General features: G+C 43.1%; 2 protein-coding genes across 2 annotated transcripts; both read right to left on the bottom strand.

Annotated features, from left to right (window-relative positions):
* Positions 1-295: 295 nt before the first annotated feature.
* Positions 296-5,385, bottom strand: iyd (iodotyrosine deiodinase; the record flags this gene model as incomplete). The annotated part of the gene is made up of 5 exons (XM_083643576.1): positions 296-478; positions 607-763; positions 2,559-2,718; positions 3,547-3,744; positions 5,196-5,385. 5 exons carry the CDS (start codon positions 5,383-5,385, stop codon positions 296-298), a joined length of 888 nt encoding a protein of 295 aa, XP_083499702.1.
* A 426-nt stretch (positions 5,386-5,811) lies between these two features.
* LOC310782394 (uncharacterized protein) lies at positions 5,812-21,029 on the bottom strand (the record flags this gene model as incomplete). Its single annotated transcript, XM_083643058.1, has 5 exons — positions 5,812-5,864; positions 9,139-9,807; positions 11,348-11,512; positions 17,857-17,973; positions 20,855-21,029. 5 exons carry the CDS (start codon positions 21,027-21,029, stop codon positions 5,812-5,814), a joined length of 1,179 nt encoding a protein of 392 aa, XP_083499184.1.
* Positions 21,030-22,333: the final 1,304 nt, after the last annotated feature.

Here is a 22,333-nt window from a genome sequence, read left to right as displayed (position 1 = left end):
AAAGCGCTTTGGATAAAAGCGCTATATAAATGCAGACCATTTACCATATATATACGTATATATACATATATATATACATACAGAAACTCTTTGGGAGTGTACTTGTCTGCCCATTCCTAAACTGTCAAGCCAGCTAGAGACACCTAGAATGAGACCAGAGAAGTTGGGCTATTTTACCTTCAAAATAAAAGCATAAACACATTGAAATAATGTTTGTCAATTAGTTTTACTTTGAAGGCTGTGACCAGAAATCATATTTTTATTCAGGCTTTTTCTTCATTGCACATTGATTACATCATACATGCACAATAATGTCATCCAGGGGCTTGCGTTTCAAGTCAGGCACGGTGGCATCAGAGGCGGGGTAACCGACAGGAAGTAGCATCAGCAGCTTCTCATTGGCTGGCCGTTTGAGGAGGAGCCTGAGCTGGGGGCCACAGTTGAGGGGCGTCGACGTCACGGTAACAAGACCCACGTTCTGATGGGCAGAATGAGCACAAATTCAGTCGCTATGAGACAAACACAGTTTCATGACCATTATGACTGAGAGAAAATAAAGATGGATTGTTCTGTGGTTCAGTGAGTGCGTGTGATGTGTCCCTTAACCTGTAATGCAGCCAACAGGATTCCACAGGATATGGAGACGCTGATTTCATTGTAGTAGTGAGTCTTTTTCTTGCCATTAGGTAGAATCCCATAGGTCTGCTTGAAGATGAGGAGCAGGTATGGTGCAACATCCAAGTATTCTTTAATCCAGTTGGTCCTGGAGGAGAAAGCAGGGGGCGACAAAGGGAAGAGGCATGGTTTTAAATCATAGACTGTATAAAAAATATGGACGGAGCCAGCGTGACATCACCCATTGGTTTCTGGACTCCCGTTTTGAAGCCTAGTGTGGCCGTCGCCATCTTGGGGTTCTTGCGTAGTTCACGCGAGACGGCACGAGATCAGGCGTTTCCCAGAGCCGCAGCTATTGCTATTGATCCATGATCGGCAAGCTGCGCAATCACTGGACAGGCGACCTGTCAATCACACCCACAACATAGTCGTTTCTATCGCCTATTTTACTCGAAATGGGTGAGTTGTACAGTTGTTATGAAAGGTGAGATTACCTATAGACGGTTTTCACCAGAGCGCAACCCCACAGCACTTCCTTTTTCTCAGCATTCGGCAAACTGCAGAAATATTCACTCGACATCGTTACTTTTGTTTTCGCTGCTCAGCTGTATAGACGGTTTTCACGGAATGGTCAGTCCTGCACTTGAATGTTTTTTTTTCTTTTATGTCCATAGCAAACACTGCAACAGGAAGTGAGCGGGGGTTCAATTTAGAATGTTTTTGTTGTCAAGTTAAAACCGTCTTGACGGTTTTCACGGAATGGTCAGTCCTGCACTTGAATGTTTTTTTTTCTTTTATGTCCATAGCAAACACTGCAACAGGAAGTGAGCGGGGGTTCAATTTAGAATGTTTTTGTTGTCAAGTTAAAACCGTCTATAAGTAGACCAAAACCATGTTTTGAACCAGGCTTTTGACCTTGATGAACATCCAATCTTGGAATAAACGTCTGTTTTCATTAGATTCTGTGGCATGGATTAAGTGTGCTTTCATTGATAATAATAATAATAATAATAATAATAATAATATTATTAATAATAATAATAATAATAATAATAATAATAATAATAATAATAATAATTATTATTATTATTATTAGCTTTTGCTGCTATCCTTGCACCTGCATGATGTGCATAATCTTACCCCTTCAACTTAAACCAGGCAGTAAACATGTTTAATCCTGTTGTAAAGTTGGGCATTTTAACATGGGGCTGAATGGGAAATGACTCCCTTTTGGAGCCAGCCTCAAATGGTCATTCACGGAACTACAGCTTTTAGTATCACTTCGGCGGCTTCATCTGTCGAACCCATTGTCCAACCCCGAACTTGCCACCTGGTTTGAATCAGGGTTTAGGTTTAGTTCATGTGTTAACTTAGGTTCAGGAGCAGGGCCATGCCTCAACCACTCCTCTAACCACTAACCACTCCTCTAACCGCTCCTCTAATCACCTGACAAGCTTACTTATGTCAAACCCATTCTGCCCTCCTGTTTGTCTCAGATCTCTCGACCCACCCTCCCTTCCCCTCTTCCATGCATCTTCCTATCTTATCCCTAATTCACTCTGGTGCATACCTCTCCCACGCCTCTCTCTGTGTCTCATCTAGGTTCCGTCTGGGGGGGTCTCTAATCAGCTTGGGCAGAAATACACCTGAGACAGAATCAGCTCAGGCAGGAACACGCCTGAGATGGAACCCCCACTCTGAGTCTCCCTCCGCCCGGTCTTCTGCACATCCTCCCAGACCAGCTAGATGACAACCAATGACATCATTCCTCATGCACCTTCACTTACACTTCAACACATACACATTTCAATCTTCATTAAACCTTTAAACGATATATTGTTGTGGCGTGGTCCTCGCTAGTGAATAGAATGTTAGTGTTAGGGAACGAATGTTGTCACTGAAATTCCTCACAAGTACAGTATTATAAACGTGTAGGTGCTCACCTTAACCTGGCTAAATCGTTGACCCATTTATCTCCCATCCTCTGGCGGTAGTTCACCTCCTCCTCCTCCTCCACTATCAGTCTGATCTGGTGCTTGCTCTCTGGGTCTGACACCACCACAAACGTCCAGGGCTCAGTGTGTGCTCCACTGGGGGCGGTGCCTGTCGGAGAGAGAGAGAGAGAGAGAGAGAGAGAGAGAGAGAGAGAGAGAGAGAGAGAGAGAGAGAGAGAAGGGGCACATGACTGAAATTTCAGTAGACGTGGGAACTCGAGTCTCAAATTCTCTTGACTTGGTGCATGAAGAGAAGACTTGAGACTTGACTTGACTCTGCCTTGTACTTTGGTTACTTGAAAAGGTTGAGTCAGGCCTCGCTCACTGAGTTGTTGGCATGCAGCGCCTCCTCTCTCTTCCCAGAGGGTTTTCATAGTCAACTTCCTGGGTGATTCCAACTCCGCCCACATGTGCTTCTCCACTCAGGTGCGCTCCATCAGTAGGTAACACGTGGAGCTCTCCATGGGGATGATTCATTTTGGCCACTAATAAGTCATTTTTGCACATTTAGTCGGCCCTAATTACCCCATTCAAAAATCCGGCTCTGTTGGGTCACCCGGGGTGACCCAGGGGTGTTCTTTACAATTCCCGAAAGATTCAGTGCGATCGCACGTAAAATGGCATAGCTGTGGCCGAACACAATTTTGCTCGCTCGCTCACTCACTCACTCACTCACTCACTCACTCACTCACTCACTCACTCACTCACTCACTCACTCACTCCCTCACTCACTCACTCACTCACTCACTCACAGACAGAGACGTGGCATTCTTATTATAGGATTATAGGATGATAGTTTTGAAATGGAAAAGGCTTCTCCAGTCCCGGTTAATTAATTCAGTTCATGTCACCATATAGCCTACAGTATTTAGTAGTAGTAGTAGTAGTAGTAGTGAGTACTACTTACACTGCTGCTGCTACCGCCAACACCACTTACCTGCAGTGCGGATGACGTTATCAATGACGTCCCGTGGAACCGCCTCTGAGCTGATGAAGCGAACAGACCTGCGCTCGTTCATCAGACTGTAGAAATCCTGGGATCTCTCCAGCATCCTCTCCACAGGGTAACGAGTAGGTGAGTAGGGCACATGGGAAAGCTCCTCCTCCTCGTTGCTGTCCACCCAATCATCATCCTCTAAAATGATGACAGACAAGTTCAAGTTTAAGGTCAAGTTCACTTGAAAGTGCCACAACAGAAAAAAGCAAGTTCCCCTTTAAGCTTAGACTGTGGAAAGGCTGAAAGCCTTAGGTCAGTAGACCTGAGAGACCTGCAGGAAACATGGGTTAGGAGATCAGAGATAACCCACAAGACTGAGAAAGACCAGTAAGTTCCTCAAAGAGTAGTAGGCTATGACCACGATCATATAACCACTTACTGACTGAACAAGATCAAATGATTCAACTCGATTCATAAAATCATTAACAAAGTGGTTTAGATGAACAACGAACATGCCAAGAATCAAAATATGTTCAGATTTCTGTTAGGAATTACACATTCCGCTTAGGCGAACTAAGGGCACAGCTAGCACAGAACAGAACAACTCCATTTTTAACAGGTGAACTTTAAACTGCAGTACTCTTCAACTGGCATAAGACTACCGGTACATTAAAAATCACACTGATAACAATAGCTAACCCCTCCCACGACATCCTGGGTGAGGGGAAAAAGTTGCAGCTTATTGGGCAAAGTTCAACAGGACAGGAGGGACAAGTTCTCTTCTCACCCAGAACAAGTGAGGAGCTTGCAGTGCGCTATTGACACACACCAGTGGAGGGAGACAATCAACACTTTCACCTCAACAACACCTTTCCAGTGACTTTCCAGTAACATCCAACCTCCTAATGCCTCTTATACCCTGTGGACTAAATTTCTGCGAAGAAAATGGAGCAATTGACTGACAGCTTACGGGGAACCGGAGGTGGGTGTAACCATAGACCGTGACAATAATACACACTTTTCTAAATGCTCAACACCACATACCTTATAATTGTATACTATATATATATATATATATATATATATGTGTGTGTGTGTGTGTGTGTGTGCTAATGTATTATATTATATTATTTATATAGCCCTATATTGCCCATTGTCCTGATTTGCTGCTGTGACACCATGAATTGACATCTCTTCAGAGGCCTGTAAAATGTAGTGGCCGCTGCTTCCATGATAGGCAAGTCGTTTCAGAATAAGAAATAGTAACATCATTGTCATTTTTACAATATTATCCTACCTTACAATGGCCTGTAAAATATAGAGGCTGGCCACTGCTTCAATTATTTGAATATAGTTTCAGATAGGATATTTCACCAGAATTACTTTACCATGGTCTAGTGGCTGCTGTTTTCTGTTTGGGGTAGCCTATAGGTCAATTACCAAATTAGCACAAATTGCCTGCTATAGTTATCAAAGTATTTGTAATATGGCCTAATTTTGTTTTTGAGGGTAAACAATGAAAATGCCATCAGTAGGCTAATTGGGCTACAAAATTAGGATCCCTAAAGACAATACCAGAGGTGTTACCATATTATGCCAAAGAAAGTAGCCTACTGCCTGTAATTGCACATTCAGCTTCTCAATCTTACCGTCTCTTGTGGTGACTTCGGTATCGTCTTGCAAATCCTGGTCCACCCAAGGTCTGGACTCCGCTCTCGACGCGCCTTTAGGTTCTGGCCGTGGTACCGCGCCCGTCTTGCGTGAATTGATAAATATCAGGCCAATCACCATGCACAGGATGGCCACGAAAAGCGGCGTGAGCACAGACAGAAATGCCATGACCGCTGCCTGCAGTAACGCAGAGCAGATGCCCGCTTGTTGAGTTTGCTCCGGCAGACTTGATCTTACATAACAGTCCTGCTGCTGTCGGTCTAGGGAGGAGACAACTTATCCGCTGAGGTTACGTTGTGTTTTCTAAGAACATGTGCCATAAAATTGCGGAATGTGGGTTGGTTTTCGTAGCCTACTGCTGCCCACGTCTGGCAGAGTCAGGTTAGTAGCCTACAACTACTTCTATGGAATTATGACTCCATAGGCCAGGCCTTGCGTAAGCCCAGTGCCTAGTGCCTAGGACTGTTCTTTTTCCACTTGACATACAATTTTAAAATACAGAAATCCACAAGAAATAGGCTAAAGCAAAAAATTAGAAGAAAGTTAAAACATGATTTTGTGTGGCCAAGATGATGTTTTCCTACCATCCTCCCCTCAGGTTGGGAACCACTGAAGGTAGGTAACCAGGATGGGACAGAGAACCGACCCTTGTGGAACACTGCAAATGACAGGGAGCATTCTAGACCTGTATCCTCCCAGATAGACATTATGTCAAAGATTGTGCATTGTCAACAATTGTGCTTCTTTCTCGCTATCTCCTCAAGATGCATCATCTCATTTACATCTCTGATGACGAGTCACACATAGTCCACATCAGTGTTGGGGGTAACTCATTACAAAAGTAATATTATTACATGTAATATATTACTTTTAGCAGTAATATAACTTATTACCAATAGGTTTTCAGTAATATTATACCAGTTACTTTGTCAAGTAACACAAGTTACAAATTGTTTTTTTTTAAATCAAAGCACAGATTTAAATAAAGATACAATCATCATACAATCACGGTTTACACTGACTTCAAGATGGTTGAAATTATTTTTCGGCATGGTCCCGGTGCGGCGATGTCATTTTGCTACTGCTGTTATTTTATATTTTTTGTTAAAGTAGCCTAATGCAAAAGTAGTGTAATATGTAACGAGTAACTCTACACAGACAGTAATATTGTAAAGTAACTTATTACTTTCAAATAAAAGTAACTAGTAATATGTAGTATATTACATTTGGAAAGTAACTTGCCCAACACTGGTCCACATACATCACACTTACACCTCACATCACATCACATTTTAATTTGGATTGCTCTTGTTTTCTTTTTTAATTTTCTACTGCAGTTTTGTTTCCTTTCTCTTGTTTCTGTTATATTGCATACTTTGTACAGATTATTGTTATTATTGGTTTTATGAATCTGAGACCCGGTAAAAAAGAAAAGTGCAAATAAAGAAGAAAAAGTGGTAATGTTACTATTTGATCACTTCAAACAGCAACAGACATTACAACTGATAAACTCAACTATAATCACTTCCGATGACTGTGAACAGATGTCAAAAACCTTTGATTGACTTAAAGACAGCAGCAGCTTGTAAAACTGTAAAACAGCTCTACCTAGTGGAGCATGCTTACACTTCATTTTGGCTGCAAAGGCAGTTTTCGACTTCTTTGGTTCTTGCTGCAAAACCTCTCACCTCTGCGTCTTGCACTGGTTTGGCAACAGTAGGCTACACATACATATGCCGCTGCTCCAACCATTCAGGGACCTTGATTTGAATGGGAAAGAGCATTCTGTGTTCACCAACTTTTTTTTTATTAAACTTTTCCAACAGGTTAAACAATGGGGTGTCTCATGTGTCTCTCAAAATGTCCTTTATCGCTAAAACGTTTTTGAATTTCCACGTGTAAACTTAAAAGCCACATATTCTACACTCTCCACTGTTCTATTTTATCTTGAGATCCATTACAAATGGTTTCCACTGACCTATATTACAGTCAATGGTGTTGTCATGTAACAAAAACACACATGACTCCATGTTTACCAATCATGTTTACACATTCCCATCATTCTTTAAGGCTCATTAATATTAACGACCCTCTGTTCTGATTGGCTTACTGTGTAACATGTGAGACACCACAGGCAAGGCAGGGCAGGGCAGGCAGCAGACAGGTATAGGGAAAACTCTCCAATAATAAACAACAAAACTGCTCTTCCAGATAATGAGCCTAACTAATCAACAATCAACCATAGAACAGAATTATACAATTAATACACTATATTACTTAATATACATATATTACTGTATTAATTAATACACAGGACAAGATGTTACTATCCCTTGTGCCAAAATCAGAGGAAAAAACACATTTAGAAGCCCAATCCAGAATAAAACAAGCTAACAGGCTAACAAACTAATAAACAAGACACAAATCACCAGTTACCTACCCTAGCCAACAGCAGTATGAAGCATGTCATTGGGGTTTTCAAGTGGATATAATTGACTACAGACGACAAAGAAGTGGTTACTTTCCTGTGTGGATTGTCATGTGTTTCTTCATATTTTGTTTGAGACCAAAACTTTTACCACAGACTGAGCATTGCCATTTAAATCGCTTATCTCCTGTGTGGACTACCATGTGTCTCTGCAAGTCTGCTTTGAGTCACGAAGAGCCACACCCGCCCACTACGGACATATGCGGATCATATCGTTCCACTGTTTAACATGACCAGCGCTTGCGTGGAAGCGGATCTTATACCGGTGGTCGAGGTAGATAAGATACGGAGTCGCGGGAGTGCGCGTAGGCCGGCTAATTGTTGTTTAACATGCAGGCCAACCGGCTAGGTGCAGGTTATAATACGGATTCCACTGCATGTTAAGAAGCCTCTCATGTGTCTCTGCAAGTCTGCTTTACGACCAAAGCTTTTACCACAAAATGAGCATTTAAATGGCTTCTCTCCTGTGTGGACTACCATGTGTCTCTGCAAGTCTCTTTTACAACAAAAGCTTTTACCACAGACTGAGCATTTAAATTCCCCTGTGTGGACTACCATGTGTCTCTTCAAGCATCCAGGTTGACTATAACTTTGACCACAGACTGAGCATTTAAATGGCTTCTCTCCTGTGTGGACTACCATGTGTCTCTTCAAGCATCCAGATTGACTATAACTTTGACCACAGACTGAGCATTTAAATGGCTTCTCTCCTGTGTGGACTAGCAAGTGTCTCTGCAAGTCTCCTTTACGACTAAAGCTTTTACCACAGACTGAGCATTTAAATGGCTTCTCTACTGTGTGGACTAGCATGTGTCTCTGCATGTCTCCTTTACGACCAAAGCTTTTACCACAGACTGAGCATTTAAATTGCTTCTCTCCTGTGTGGACTACCACCATGTGTCTCTTCAAGCATCCAGGTTGACTATAACTTTTACCACAGACTGGGCATTTAAATTGCTTCTCTCCTGTGTGGACTACCATGTGTGTCTGTAAGTCTCCTTTACGACCAAAGCTTTTACCACAGACTGAGCATTTAAATTGCTTCTCTCCTGTGTGGACTACCATGTGTGTCTGTAAGTGTGCTTTACAACCAAACCTTTTGCCACAGTCTGAGCATTTAAATTGTGTATCTCCTGTGTGGACTACCATGTTGTGTGTATTCAAGCATGCATTTTGACTATAACTTTTACCACAGTCTGAGCATTTAAATTGCTTCTCTCCTGTGTGGACTACCATGTGTCTGTTCAAGTCTCTTTTACTATCAAATCTTTTACCACAAACTGAACAACTAAAGTGTTCATTCCCAAAAACTTCACAGTTTTTCTGTGAGTCTAAGAGAGACTGAGGTTGACCAGTTTCTGTCCAATCATCACTGTCTTCAGTCTCAGAAGAGTCTGAAGTCTTGCCAGCAGTGGCTGGTTCTGATGCTCCACAGTGTTCTCCATCAGCTTCTGTTTTCATCTGTTCAGTTGAGCTGCTGGCTAGAGGCTCTGCCTCTCTGTTCTCCTCAGTGTCGCTTTGATGAAGCTGTGAGGACTGATGTTTCTCTTCATCATCTTCCCTCTTCACAGGGACAGTAGTGAATGGGAACTGGGTGATATGGGCCTCCTCTGGCCCTTGAAGTTGCTCTCCTTCCTGACTGATCCAGAGTACCTCCTGTTCCACTTTAATGTGTGGGGGCTCTAGGTCCTCCTGAAGCTGCTCTCCCTCCTGACTGGCCCAGAGTTCTTCCTGTTCCTCTTTAATGTGTGGGGGCTCTAGGTCCTCCTGAAGCTGCTCTCCCTCCTTAATGTGTGGGGGCTCTAGGTCCTCCTGAAGCTGCTCTCCCTCCTGACTGGCCCAGAGTTCTTCCTGTTCCTCTTTAATGTGTGGGGGCTCTAGGTCCTCCTGAAGCTGCTCTCCCTCCTGACTGATCCAGAGTTCCTCCTGTTCCTCTTTAATGTGTGGGGGCTCTGGGTCCTCCTGAAGCTGCTCTCCCTCCTGACTGGTCCAGAGTTCCTTCTGTTCCTCCTTAATGTGTGGGGGCTCTGCATCCTCCTGTTCCAGACCGGAGCTCCACTCCTGCTGCTCAGGGCGAATCTCTTGGAGGGCTGATAGTACGGCTGGAATACAGACATACACAAATTAAGAAAAACTGTGATTGGAAGTCTACCTAAACGTCTTAGCACACAGAGTCCAAATTGTTCGCTGCGTTTTTCTAATCTGTCATCCGGAAAAAATGTCACGCACAGATACCTTGCACACTGAGTCCGATGCGTTAATTATCCAATATTAGTTGCGAAAATTCGCAACGAAAATAAAACTACCACAATCCTATTGATCCCGAACAGCGGCTGGCAGTGTGTCTGTGTGGCTCTCTCTCTCTCTCTCACTCACACACCGCCCCCACACACACACACACACACAGTCCCGCATTCCAAGCTGGTCTGCAATCACCCGGCACATTCTGTCTTGCCCAAGTTAGGTTGTCCCATGCTATGTTGTCAGTCACATGTCTGTTGTTGTTTTGTTTGCCTGCACTACTGCCTGCTGTAAACCAATTTGCCCTTTCGGGACACTAATAAAGAACTTGAACTTGTCTTTTAATTCCGAATCTCTGTATTCCTGCTTTGTCATAAAATGCTTTGTGCTGGGAGACGAAGTGAATTAACTTCTCAGATGCCATTTTTCATTGTGAATAGCAACACTACGGCGGCTCTGGGTGGTCAAACAACTGTCAAAACGCTTTTCATGGATGCGGAAAAACGCAGAAAATCGAACCTTGTCCGAAAACTTAAATGACGGACGTAATTGTCGGACTCGGTGTGTCAATGATGATTGATGAAAAATTAAGCCAATGTGGATTTCTAATGGCCAGCAGGAGGTGCCTCCACTGGCTGCAAAAAGTCCAATTGTATGGAAGTCAATGGGGAAATGACCCTACTTCTCATTTGATGTATTACCTCAGTAAACACTTTCCTAATGATTTGATCATAGTCTTCTTCAATACAACATGATGTTCATCTTGTGAATTAGCGTCCCATTTAGAGTGAAACATACGATAAAGCAGGCTTTTGGGCGTGATTGACAGACCCTGTCCAGTGATGATGAATGGCAATTGACATTATCTCAGTATTTTATATGAAGTGAGGTAATTGTTCAGTTGTAAGTCAAAGCCACATGTAGGGCTGGGCAATATGGACTGAATGGATTTGTTTTTTTAACAAATAATTACCAGTATTGTAGATAGAATAAATTGTAAAGGCAAATGATAGAACAGCTATAACAGTCTGGTAGCCTATAAAAATTCAGAAAATTACATCACTTTACTGTAATGAAGCCTTTAAAACCAGGTAAAGACAGCACTTATGCCATATCATCACATCCAAAATCTAATCTAAGATAGTCTCATGACATATCACAATATCAAAATATAATAGCCTATCTATCGATCTATTGTCCAGCCATTGAGACATTTTGATAATCAAGTGGAGGCAAATAGGCCTACATTTCAATCACAACTACAGTGGGCTACACACAACACCCAATATTTAAAGAATGGTGACGCACATGGTCTGCACTGCTTTGCATTGGCTCACAACAGGGATATCTCATGACACCAACTGTGTGAGTAATGTGAAACAACATTTACATGTCACCAACCTGATCTGTGTAAGCGCACTTCTGGATTTAAAAGAGCGTCCAGCAGCTTTTCTTCTCGGTCGATCTGCTGTTTTGAAAGAGTAGCTTCCTCCTCGTACTCACTCGCTATCGTTCTCTCAGCAGCCGCAGCTAGTCGCCGCTTCACCGCCGCTCTCAGCTTCTGGACTTTAGACATTGTCACACAGTGACAACAACTTTTCCTCCTCAACTAACACGGAAGCGTGTCCTGCATCGGACAATATTTTTTACAAAACTTCTGTTAAAATTGTGCTTCAAACACTGCTACAATGATCATGTCATGTTTCCGTGTAGTTTAATGGCGAAAACGTTAAGTCGAACTTCTTTCTAGCAACATACCGTTGAAATAATTTATTTTAGTTGTGTCTTTGATTTACCAGAGTCGGGGAAAGGACGCTACCGCTGGCGTCTTAACGGGAAGCTGCTCTTGTCCTGTTACGGACAGCTCACTCTGCGGCTGTGCTGGTTAGCAAGCCAGTAATAGTCAACAAAGAGAGTGGCTTGTAGTGGTCGCTGAGGCCCATTTTGCTGCATTATTGCCACCTGCTGGCCTTGTTGTGTTTTAGACAAAGCTAACGGAAGCGTGTCCTGCAACGGACAATATTTTTACAAAACTCCTGTTGAAATTGTGCTTCAAACACTGTCTGCTACAATGATCATGTCATGTTTCCGTGTAGTTTAACGGCGAAAACGTTAAGTCGAACTTCTTTCTAGCAACATACCGTTGAAATAATTTATTTTAGTTGTGTCTTTGATTTACCAGAGTCGGGGAAAGGACGCTACCGCTGGCGTCTTAACTGGAAGCTCACTCTGCGGCTGTGCTGGTTAGCAAGCCAGTGGTTAGCAAGCCAGTAATAGTCAACAAAGCGAGTGGCTTGTAGTGGTCGCTGAGTCCCATTTTGCTGCATTATTGCCACCTAGCTGGCCTTGTTGTGTTTTAGACAAAGCTAGCGTTAGCTAGCTAGCAAGCTAGCAACTTTAAAGATCAGTAACTCTCGTCGCCCAAGCACGTCTTATGGCTTTCTGTCATCAAAGTCACTTTCCTAAAGTAATTTGACATGTTACCATGCACATATTCATATGAAATTCCACATACGGTATTGACACATCTAGATGTATACATTAGTTCCACTTTCACAAAGCCGCGATCCAGCATCTGAAATGCCCACTAAAGTACCGGAAACCACGTCGAGAGACCTCTGACCCGGACGTGACGAAACAGGCAATGCAGGACACGGTGACGGTTCAATCCACTAGCTCGAGCTAACGTTAGCTTCAGCTAAACCATTCTGAGTCCATGAGGGAGAAGGCCATTCTTCTTCCTCAGACGTAAACGGCTCCAGTTTATATATCCGTGATAGTAGTATGAGTATCACCCGTCCCATACATAGCCTACAGAGACTTATGTTAGTCAATTCAAGTTGTAAACTAGCTTTGAAAGGAAAAAAAAACATCTGCAAGCTTGCTTGGCCGCCATCTTGCGCAACGTGACAATGTCTTCTTCATTGATGTTTAGCGGCAGTTGGCATCCAACGCATTGCATTACCGCCAACTATTGGATTTGAATTGAACTGAACCGAAAAATAAAATAAAAGACCCACCCACTTCCATTCTACTGCAACTCTCTACTACTCTACTCAGCTGTTTGATAGAAAAAGCTTCTCTCAACAACTTGCACGTCATTTCCAGAAACCCCATGCACAGCACAACACCCAGAAATGTCATTGCTGCATCCACAATTGTGTCAACTTTTCCACTCCAGCACTACAGTTACCATAGCCAAAAAGGCCAGAAACTTCACTTGCTCTTTACAAAAACAACATTTGTCATGCTTCCTGGCTGATTTGACCTCTCTATTTTCCTGTCTCACATCCTCACGCCTAGGTCTCCTCCTAGATCTCCCTGTACTATCTGTCTCCTTTACTCACTTTGGACAATTTCTCCTCCCATGCTGCATGATTCCATTTGCAATGAAGACACTCTCGCTCCTTCCAAGTCGCACACCTTATGTTCCTTCTCCCCACATTTACCACATACAACAACCTCACTTCTACACACAGACCAAACTTCCAGTTTTTACATTGAAGTGGCTTAGGAACAAACTGCCTCACTGCTGGGTATGATACATGATCCAAAAATACCATATCCGGTAAATACTCCATATCAAAGTGTTGCATGACAGATTTCGTCTCATATTTTTCCTCGCTTACTTCATCAAACCTTTTCATTCTAAAGCTTTCTATAACTCCTTCATACTCCTCAAACCTCCATGCCTCCACTTTATGTGACACTCCATCGACCACACCCTTTATTGGAGCTTTCTTCCCTAGCTGAAAACATGCCACCGGGAACATTTTTTTTTAGAAAAAGGGGTGAGTTGCCTCTTGTCATTTATGCAATAAATAAAATATTTTTGGCAACTTCACTTTCGTTTCATCGTGTCTTTTGGTGTGACGCTTTTTCTTCTTCCGATGACTGTGAACAGATGTCAAAAACCTTTGATTGACTTAAAGACAGCAGCAGCTTGTAAAACTGTAAAACAGCTCTACCTAGTGGAGCATGCTTACACTTCATTTTGGCTGCAAAGGCAGTTTTCGACTTCTTTGGTTCTTGCTGCAAAACCTCTCACCTCTGCGTCTTGCACTGGTTTGGCAACAGTAGGCTACACATACATATGCCGCTGCTCCAACCATTTAGGGACCTTGATTTGAATGGGAAAGAGCATTCTGTGTTCACCAACTTTTTTTTATTAAACTTTTCCAACAGGTTAAACAATGGGGTGTCTCATGTGTCTCTCAAAATGTCCTTTATCGCTAAAACGTTTTTGAATTTCCACGTGTAAACTTAAAAGCCACATATTCTACACTCTCCACTGTTCTATTTTATCTTGAGATCCATTACAAACTGTTTCCACTGACCTATATTACAGTCAATGGTGTTGTCATGTAACAAAAACACACATGACTCCATGTTTACCAATGATGTTTACACATTCCCATCATTCTTTAAGGCTCATTAATATTAACGACCCTCTGTTCTGATTGGCTTACTGTGTAACATGTGAGACACCACAGGCAAGGCAGGGCAGGGCAGGCAGCAGACAGGTATAGGGAAAACTCTCCAATAATAAACAACAAAACTGCTCTTCCAGATAATGAGCCTACCAAGATCTAACTAATCAACAATCAACCATAGAACAGAATTACATTATACAATTAATACACATATATTACTGTATATAATTGACTACAGACGACAATGAAGTGGTTACTTTCCTGTGTGGATCGTCATGTGTTTCTTCATATTTTGTTTGAGACCAAAACTTTTACCAGACTGAGCATTGCCATTTAAATCGCTTATCTCCTGTGTAGACTACCATTAAACATGAACTCCGGATCATGTCCAGCTAGAGAGAGCAGGATATTTTCAGGTTTTGTCTTTCTAAACATGAGGGGTCTTTGTTAAGAAACAACCGGATATGAGCCGTTTTTTCTGCCAGTGGGAAACAACACATTTCTTGTTTCCTATCACAAGAAATGTGATAGGAAACAGCTTTAGCTATGAGGCAGTCAAAATAGTGGTCGCACCGTCGTCAATCACTGTGGGTGATTTATTTTACAAGTGGCAACTAGTCATATCTGACTAGTTTTAAATGTATTTCTCCCCACAAAAGCTTGATAGCCTATGTTTCCTAAATAAACGTTTTGAATCCATTTATTTCTCTATAGTCCATTCTTTATAGCCTCTATAGTCGTAGTCGATCTTATTTATTCCAGTGTTGTCATTAAGAGGCCGATTTCGCAGCAAGAATATTTAATTGGTCGGCACGTCATTCTCGGTAAAGGACGCTTTCGTTATTGAAACAGACATCATGCATGCATGCTCCTACTGTAGCCTATCTATCTGCATTTGCAGAAACTCATGAACCCATATCTTCTGGACATTGCCTTGATGAAAAAACAACGTAGCGTTAGCTAAAAGTAATAAGTGCGACAACTTGAATCTCCCACAAACGTTAGGCTTTTTCTGACATGGGAGCAAGCAAGCAGCGCAGCAGCGTCCCTCCTGATGCACTGGACCTGGCTGCCTGCAACTGCAGTCAAGCCAGCCCTCACCTCGGAAAGCACGGTCATTCTAGCCCCCACTTAACAATTCAAGCCGTTTTTGCAACACTTGAGGAAACCGTGAGTTTGCTCGTTGATAAGCGATTGCCTGAACGATTAATTAATTAATAAACTAGCGAACGGTGAAGTGAGTCACGAAGAGCGACACCAGCCCACTACGGACATATGCGGATCATATCGTTCCACTGTTTAACATGACCAGCGCTTGCGTGGAAGCGGATCTTATACCGGTGGTCGAGGTAGATAAGATACGGAGTCGCGGTTGTTCGTGTAGGCCGGCTAATTGTTGTTTAACATGCAGGCCAACCGGCTAGGTGCAGGTTATAATACGGATTCCACTGCATGTTAAGAAGCCTCTCATGTGTCTCTGCAAGTCTGCTTTACGACCAAAGCTTTTACCACAAAATGAGCATTTAAATTGCTTCTCTCCTGTGTGGACTACCATGTGTCTCTGCAAGTCTCCTTTAAAACCAAAGCTTTTACCACAGACTGAGCATTTAAATGGCTTCTCTCCTGTGTGGACTACCATGTGTCTCTTCAAGCATCTAGGTTGACTATAACTTTGACCACAGACTGAGCATTTAAATGGCTTCTCTCCTGTGTGGACTACCATGTGTCTCTTCAAGCATCCAGATTGACTATAACTTTGACCACAGACTGAGCATTTAAATTGCTTCTCTCCTGTGTGGACTACCATGTGTCTCTGCAAGGCTCCTTTACGACCAAAGCTTTTACCACAGACTGAGCATTTAAATTGCTTCTCTCCTGTGTGGACTACCATGTGTCTCGTCAAGCATCCAGGTTGACTATAACTTTTACCACAGACTGAGCATTTAAATGGCTTCTCTCCTGTGTGGACTACCATGTGTCTCGTCAAGCATCCAGGTTGACTATAACTTTTACCACAGACTGGGCATTTAAATAGCTTCTCCCCTGTGTGGACTACCATGTGTTTCTGTAAGTGTGCTTTACAACCAAACCTTTTGCCACAGACTGAGCATTTAAATGGCGTATCTCCTGTGTGGACTACCATGTGTGTCTTCAAGGTGTGTTTATAAGCAAAACCTTTACCACAGACTGAGCAAACAAATTGTTCAGTCTCAGAAGAGTCTGAAGTCTTGTCATCACTAGTTGGTTGTGAATGACTAGCTGGGCAGACTGAGCATTTAAATGGCTTCTCTCCTGTGTGGACTACCATGTGTCTCTTCAAGCATCCAGATTGACTATAACTTTGACCACAGACTGAGCATTTAAATTGCTTCTCTCCTGTGTGGACTACCATGTGTCTCTGCAAGGCTCCTTTACGACCAAAGCTTTTACCACAGACTGAGCATTTAAATTGCTTCTCTCCTGTGTGGACTACCATGTGTCTCGTCAAGCATCCAGGTTGACTATAACTTTTACCACAGACTGAGCATTTAAATGGCTTCTCTCCTGTGTGGACTACCATGTGTCTCGTCAAGCATCCAGGTTGACTATAACTTTTACCACAGACTGGGCATTTAAATAGCTTCTCCCCTGTGTGGACTACCATGTGTTTCTGTAAGTGTGCTTTACAACCAAACCTTTTGCCACAGACTGAGCATTTAAATGGCGTATCTCCTGTGTGGACTACCATGTGTCTCTTCAAGGTGTGTTTATAAGCAAAACCTTTACCACAGACTGAGCAAACAAATTGTTCAGTCTCAGAAGAGTCTGAAGTCTTGTCATCACTAGTTGGTTGTGAATGACTAGCTGGATATAAGGATATAAGATATAAGTTCCTGGCTGGTTCTGATATTCTACTGTCCTCTTCATCAGCTTCTGTTTTCATCTGTTCAGTTGAGCCGCTGGCTAGAGGCTCTGCCTCTCTCTTCTCCTCAGTTTGGCTTTGATGAAGCTGTGAGGACTGATGTTTCTCTTCATCATCTTCACTCTTCACGGGGACAGTAGTGAATGGGAACTGGGTGATATGGGCCTTCTCTGGCCCTTGAAGTTGCTCTCCTTCCTGACTGGTCCAGAGTACCTCCTGTTCCTCTTTAATGTGCGGGGACTCTGGGCCCTCCTGAAGCTGCTCTCCCTCCTGACTGGTCCAGAGTTCCTCCTGTTCCACTTTAATGTGTGGGGGCTCTGGGTCCTCCTGAAGCTGTTCTCCCTCCTGACTGGTACAGAGTTGCTCCTGTTCCTCTTTAATGTGTGGGGGCTCTGGGCCCTCCTGAAGCTGCTCTCCCTCCTGACTGGTCCAGAGTTCCTCCTGTTCCACATTAATGTCTGGGGGCTCTGGGTATTCCTGAAGCTGCTCTCCCTCCTGACTGGTCCAGAGTTCCTCCTGTTCCTCTTTAATGTGTGGGGGCTCTAGGTCCTCCTGAAGCTGCTCTCCCTCCTGACTGGTCCAGAGTTCCTTCTGTTCCTCCTTAATGTGTGGGGGCTCTGCATCCTCCTGTTCCAGACGGGAGCTCCACTCCTGCTGCTCAGGGCGAATCTCTTGGAGGGCTGATAGTATGGCTGGAATACAGACATACACAAATTAAGAAAAACTGTGATTGGAAGTCTACCTAAACGTCTTAAAGTCTTTGCACACAGAGTCCGAATTGTTTGCTGCGTTTTTTTTCCCGTCATCCGGGAAAAAAAATGTCATGCACAGATACCTTGCACACTGAGTCCGATGCGTTAATTATCCAATATTCATTGCAAAAATTAGCAACGAAAAGAAAACTAACGCGATCCTGTTGATCCAGAACAGCGGCTGGCAGTGTGTCTGTGTGGCTCTCTCTCTCTCTCTCTCTCTCACACACACACACACACACACACACACACACACACACACACACACACACACACACACACACACACACACACACACACACACACACACACACACACACACACACACACACACACACACACACACACACACACACACACACACACACACACACACACTCCAAGCTGGTCTGCAATCACCCGGCACATGTCTGTCTTTTAATTCCGAATCTCTGTATTCCTGCTTTGTCATAAAAGGCTTTGTGCTGGGAGACGAAGTGAATTAACTCATTCATGGCCAGTTTAGGACTGCCAATATTTAGCACAGGCCAAAGATTTTCATAATTGTTGGTCATCTTTCAAGACCCACAGTAAATTATCTATTAGCACCAAAGTGATTTGCAATACCTCAAAATGAAGATGTAGATCTCTGGGTTCACCAGGAAAAAAAAAGTTAGCTTTTAGCATGTTCTGTACTCTACTTATAGCCATTTATATACACCCTGTTTTCACCCAAAAGGTCTCCCTGAGAAGATAAACAGGAGAAAAGGCAATTTTTGTAAAGGGCACAATCTCACGCAGAACTCGCTCTCAATTCTTTTATTTTGAACTGTATTGACATCAGACATGTAAATATTATTCGTTATGACACAAATGACAAAAATATATATATATATATAGACATGAAGTGCTTTTTTTTTTACATTCAACAATACAGTTTACTCAGTGTGAGTGAGTGTGCAGACAGACACACAGACAGACAGACAGACACACCAACACACCGACAGACAGACAGACAGACAGACACACCGACAGACAGACAGACAGACACACACACACACACACACACGATCCCCCTTTTATCTTCGTTACGTTGTTTCCGGGTCTGAGTACTGCTGGCGTCTGCTGCTGTGACTGCCGCTTCTGCCTTGTTAGCTGTTCGTGTGTTTATTTTGTTTTGTTCTGGTCCACCCGTCTTCGTCCATGTCTCCCTGTCCTATCCTCCCTGCTATTTGATCGTTCCCGTTTTCCCCTCGGCTATTCAACACGTCCTCACCGCCCTCTGGATTACCCGTCAAACTGATCGATCATTTCCTCATTCCTCCGATGATCAAACACATCTCTGGATTACTTTCTCCCGTTTTCTCCCGGCTGGCACACAGGAAGGCGACCAGCTCGTGCAGCGCGCCGAGGGGCGTTTCAATGGCGTTTCTCCTGTCTGCACAAGGAAGCGTTTATCCGTTTTCTGTTTTTCCTCCTGCTCAATTTCAAAACAACAGCTGCGGTATGTGTTTGTTCATGTGTTGTCGGCTTGCCTTAGATGCCAGGGACCTGATAACATGTCACAGGCTGGGGAAGTGTTTGAACTACGCGCTGTACTAATAAAAACAAAAACACGTCAAACACGTCATTGGCCCTCTGGGCTATTCCTGATAACACGTCAAAGACGTCTTTGGCCCTGAATGAGTTAACTTCTCAGACGCCATTTTTCATTGTGAATAGCAACACTACGGCGGCTCTGGGTGGTCAAAAAACTGTCAGAACGCTTTTCATGGATGCGGAAAAATGCAGAAAATCGAACCTCGTCCGAAAACTGACGTAAATGTCGGACTCGGTGTGCCAATGATGATTGACACAAATGAGGTTGTATTTTTTTTTTTTCGTGCGTCAATTTCGGACGAAAAAACTGACGCTGTGTGCAAAGTATTTTACTGTAACCGTTACTTCATAATTTTAACAAGACCCATAGGTATCACCAATGGGGTTGGGGGTGGATCCAAGGGGCAACCTCCATGGCTGAAAAAGTAAGCCAATGTGGATTCCTAATTGCCTGCAGGAGGTGCCTCCACTGGCTGCAAAAAGTCCAATTGTATGGAAGTCAATGGGGAAAGGACCCTACTTCTCATTTGATGTATTACCTCAGTAAACACTTTCCTAATGATTTGATCATAGTCTTCTTCAATACAACATGATGTTCATCTTGTGAATTATCGTCCCATTTAGAGTGAAACATACGATAAAGCAGGCTTTTGGGCGTTATTGACAGACCCTGTCCAGTGATGATGAATGGCAATTGACATTATCTCAGTATTTTATATGAAGTGAGGTAATAATTGTTCAGTTGTAAGTCAAAGCCACATGTAGGGCTGGGCAATATGGACTGAATGGATTTGTTTTTTTTAACAAATAATTACCAGTATTGTAGATAGAATAAATTGTAAAGGCAAATGATAGAACAGCTATAACAGTCTGGTAGCCTATACAAATTCAGAAAATTACATCACTTTACTGTAATGAAGCCTTTAAAACCAGGTAAAGACAACACTTATGCCATATCATCACATCCAAAATCTAATCTAAGATAGTCTCATGACATATCACAATATCAAAATATAATAGCCTATCTATCGATCTATTGTCCAGCCATTGAGACATTTTGATAATCAAGTGGAGGCAAATAGGCCTACATTTCAATCACAACTACAGTAGGCTACACACAACACCCAATATTTAAAGAATTGTGACGCACATGGTCTGCACTGCTTTGCATTGGCTCACAACAGGGATATCTCATGACACCAACTGTGTGAGTAATGTGAAACAACATTTACATGTCACCTACCTGATCTGTGTAAGCGCACTTCTGGATTTAAAAGAGCGTCCAGCAGCTTTTCTTCTCGGTCGATCTGCTGTTTTGAAAGAGTAGCTTCCTCCTCGTACTCACTCGCTATCGTTCTCTCAGCAGCCGCAGCTAGTCGCCGCTTCACCGCCGCTCTCAGCTTCTGGACTTTAGACATTGTCACACAGTGACAACAACTTTTCCTCCTCAACTAACACGGAAGCGTGTCCTGCATCGGACAATATTTTTACAAAACTTCTGTTAAAATTGTGCTTCAAACACTGCTACAATGATCATGTCATGTTTCCATGTAGTTTAACGGCGAAAACGTTAAGTCGAACTTCTTTCTAGCAACATACCGTTGAAATAGTTTATTTTAGTTGTGTCTGATTTACCAGAGTCGGGGAAAGGACGCTACCGCTGGCGTCTTAACGGGAAGCTGCTCTTGTCCTACAGCTCACTCTGCGGCTCTGCTGGTTAGCAAACCAGTGGTTAGCAAGCCAGTAATAGTCAACAAAGAGAGTGGCTTGTAGTGGTCGCTGAGTCCCATTTTGCTGCATTATTGCCACCTGCTGGCCTCGTTGTGTTTTAGACAAAGCTAGCGTTAGCTAGCTAGCAACTTTAAAGAGCAGTAACTCTCGTCGCCCAAGCACGTCTTATGGCTTTCTGTCATCAAAGTCACTTTCCTAAAGTAATTTGACATGTTACCATGCACATATTCATATGAAATTCCACATACGGTATTGACACATCTAGATGTATACATTAGTTCCACTTTCACAAAGCGGCGATCCAGCATCTGAAATGCCCACTAAAGTACCGGAAACCACGTCGAGAGACCTCTGACCCGGACGTGACGAAACAGGCAATGAGGTGTCCGATGCAGGACACGGTGACGGTGACGGTGAGTGTTGCATGCTAGGCTATTTACTGACAAACTTCAATCCACTAGCTCGAGCTAACGTTAGCTTCAGCTAAACCATTCTGAGTCCATGAGGGAGAAGGCCATTCTTCTTCCTCAGACGTAAACGGCTCCAGTTTATATATCCGTGATAGTAGTATGAGTATCACCCGTCCCATACATAGCCTACAGAGACTTATGTTAGTCAATTCAAGTTGTAAACTAGCTTTGAAAGGGGAAAAAAACATCTGCAAGCTTGCTTGGCCGCCATCTTGCGCAACGTGACAATTTAGTTCTCTTCCGCTTCCTTCTTCTTCTTCATTGATGTTTAGCGGCAGTTGGCATCCAACGCATTGCATTACCGCCAACTATTGGATTTTAATTGAACTGAACCGAAAAATAAAATAAAAGACCCACCCACTTCCATTCTACTGCAACTCTCTACTACTCTACTCAGCTGTTTGATAGAAAAAGCTTCTCTCAACAACTTGCACGTCATTTCCAGAAACCCCATGCACAGCACAACACCCAGAAATGTCCTTGCTGCATCCACAATTGTGTCAACTTTTCCCCACTTCTTT

This window comes from Poromitra crassiceps (genome assembly GCF_964638095.1).
Source record: "Poromitra crassiceps genome assembly, chromosome: 9".
Taxonomy (NCBI): Eukaryota; Metazoa; Chordata; class Actinopteri; order Beryciformes; family Melamphaidae; genus Poromitra; species Poromitra crassiceps.
This window is presented reverse-complemented; position numbering and strand designations above follow the sequence as displayed.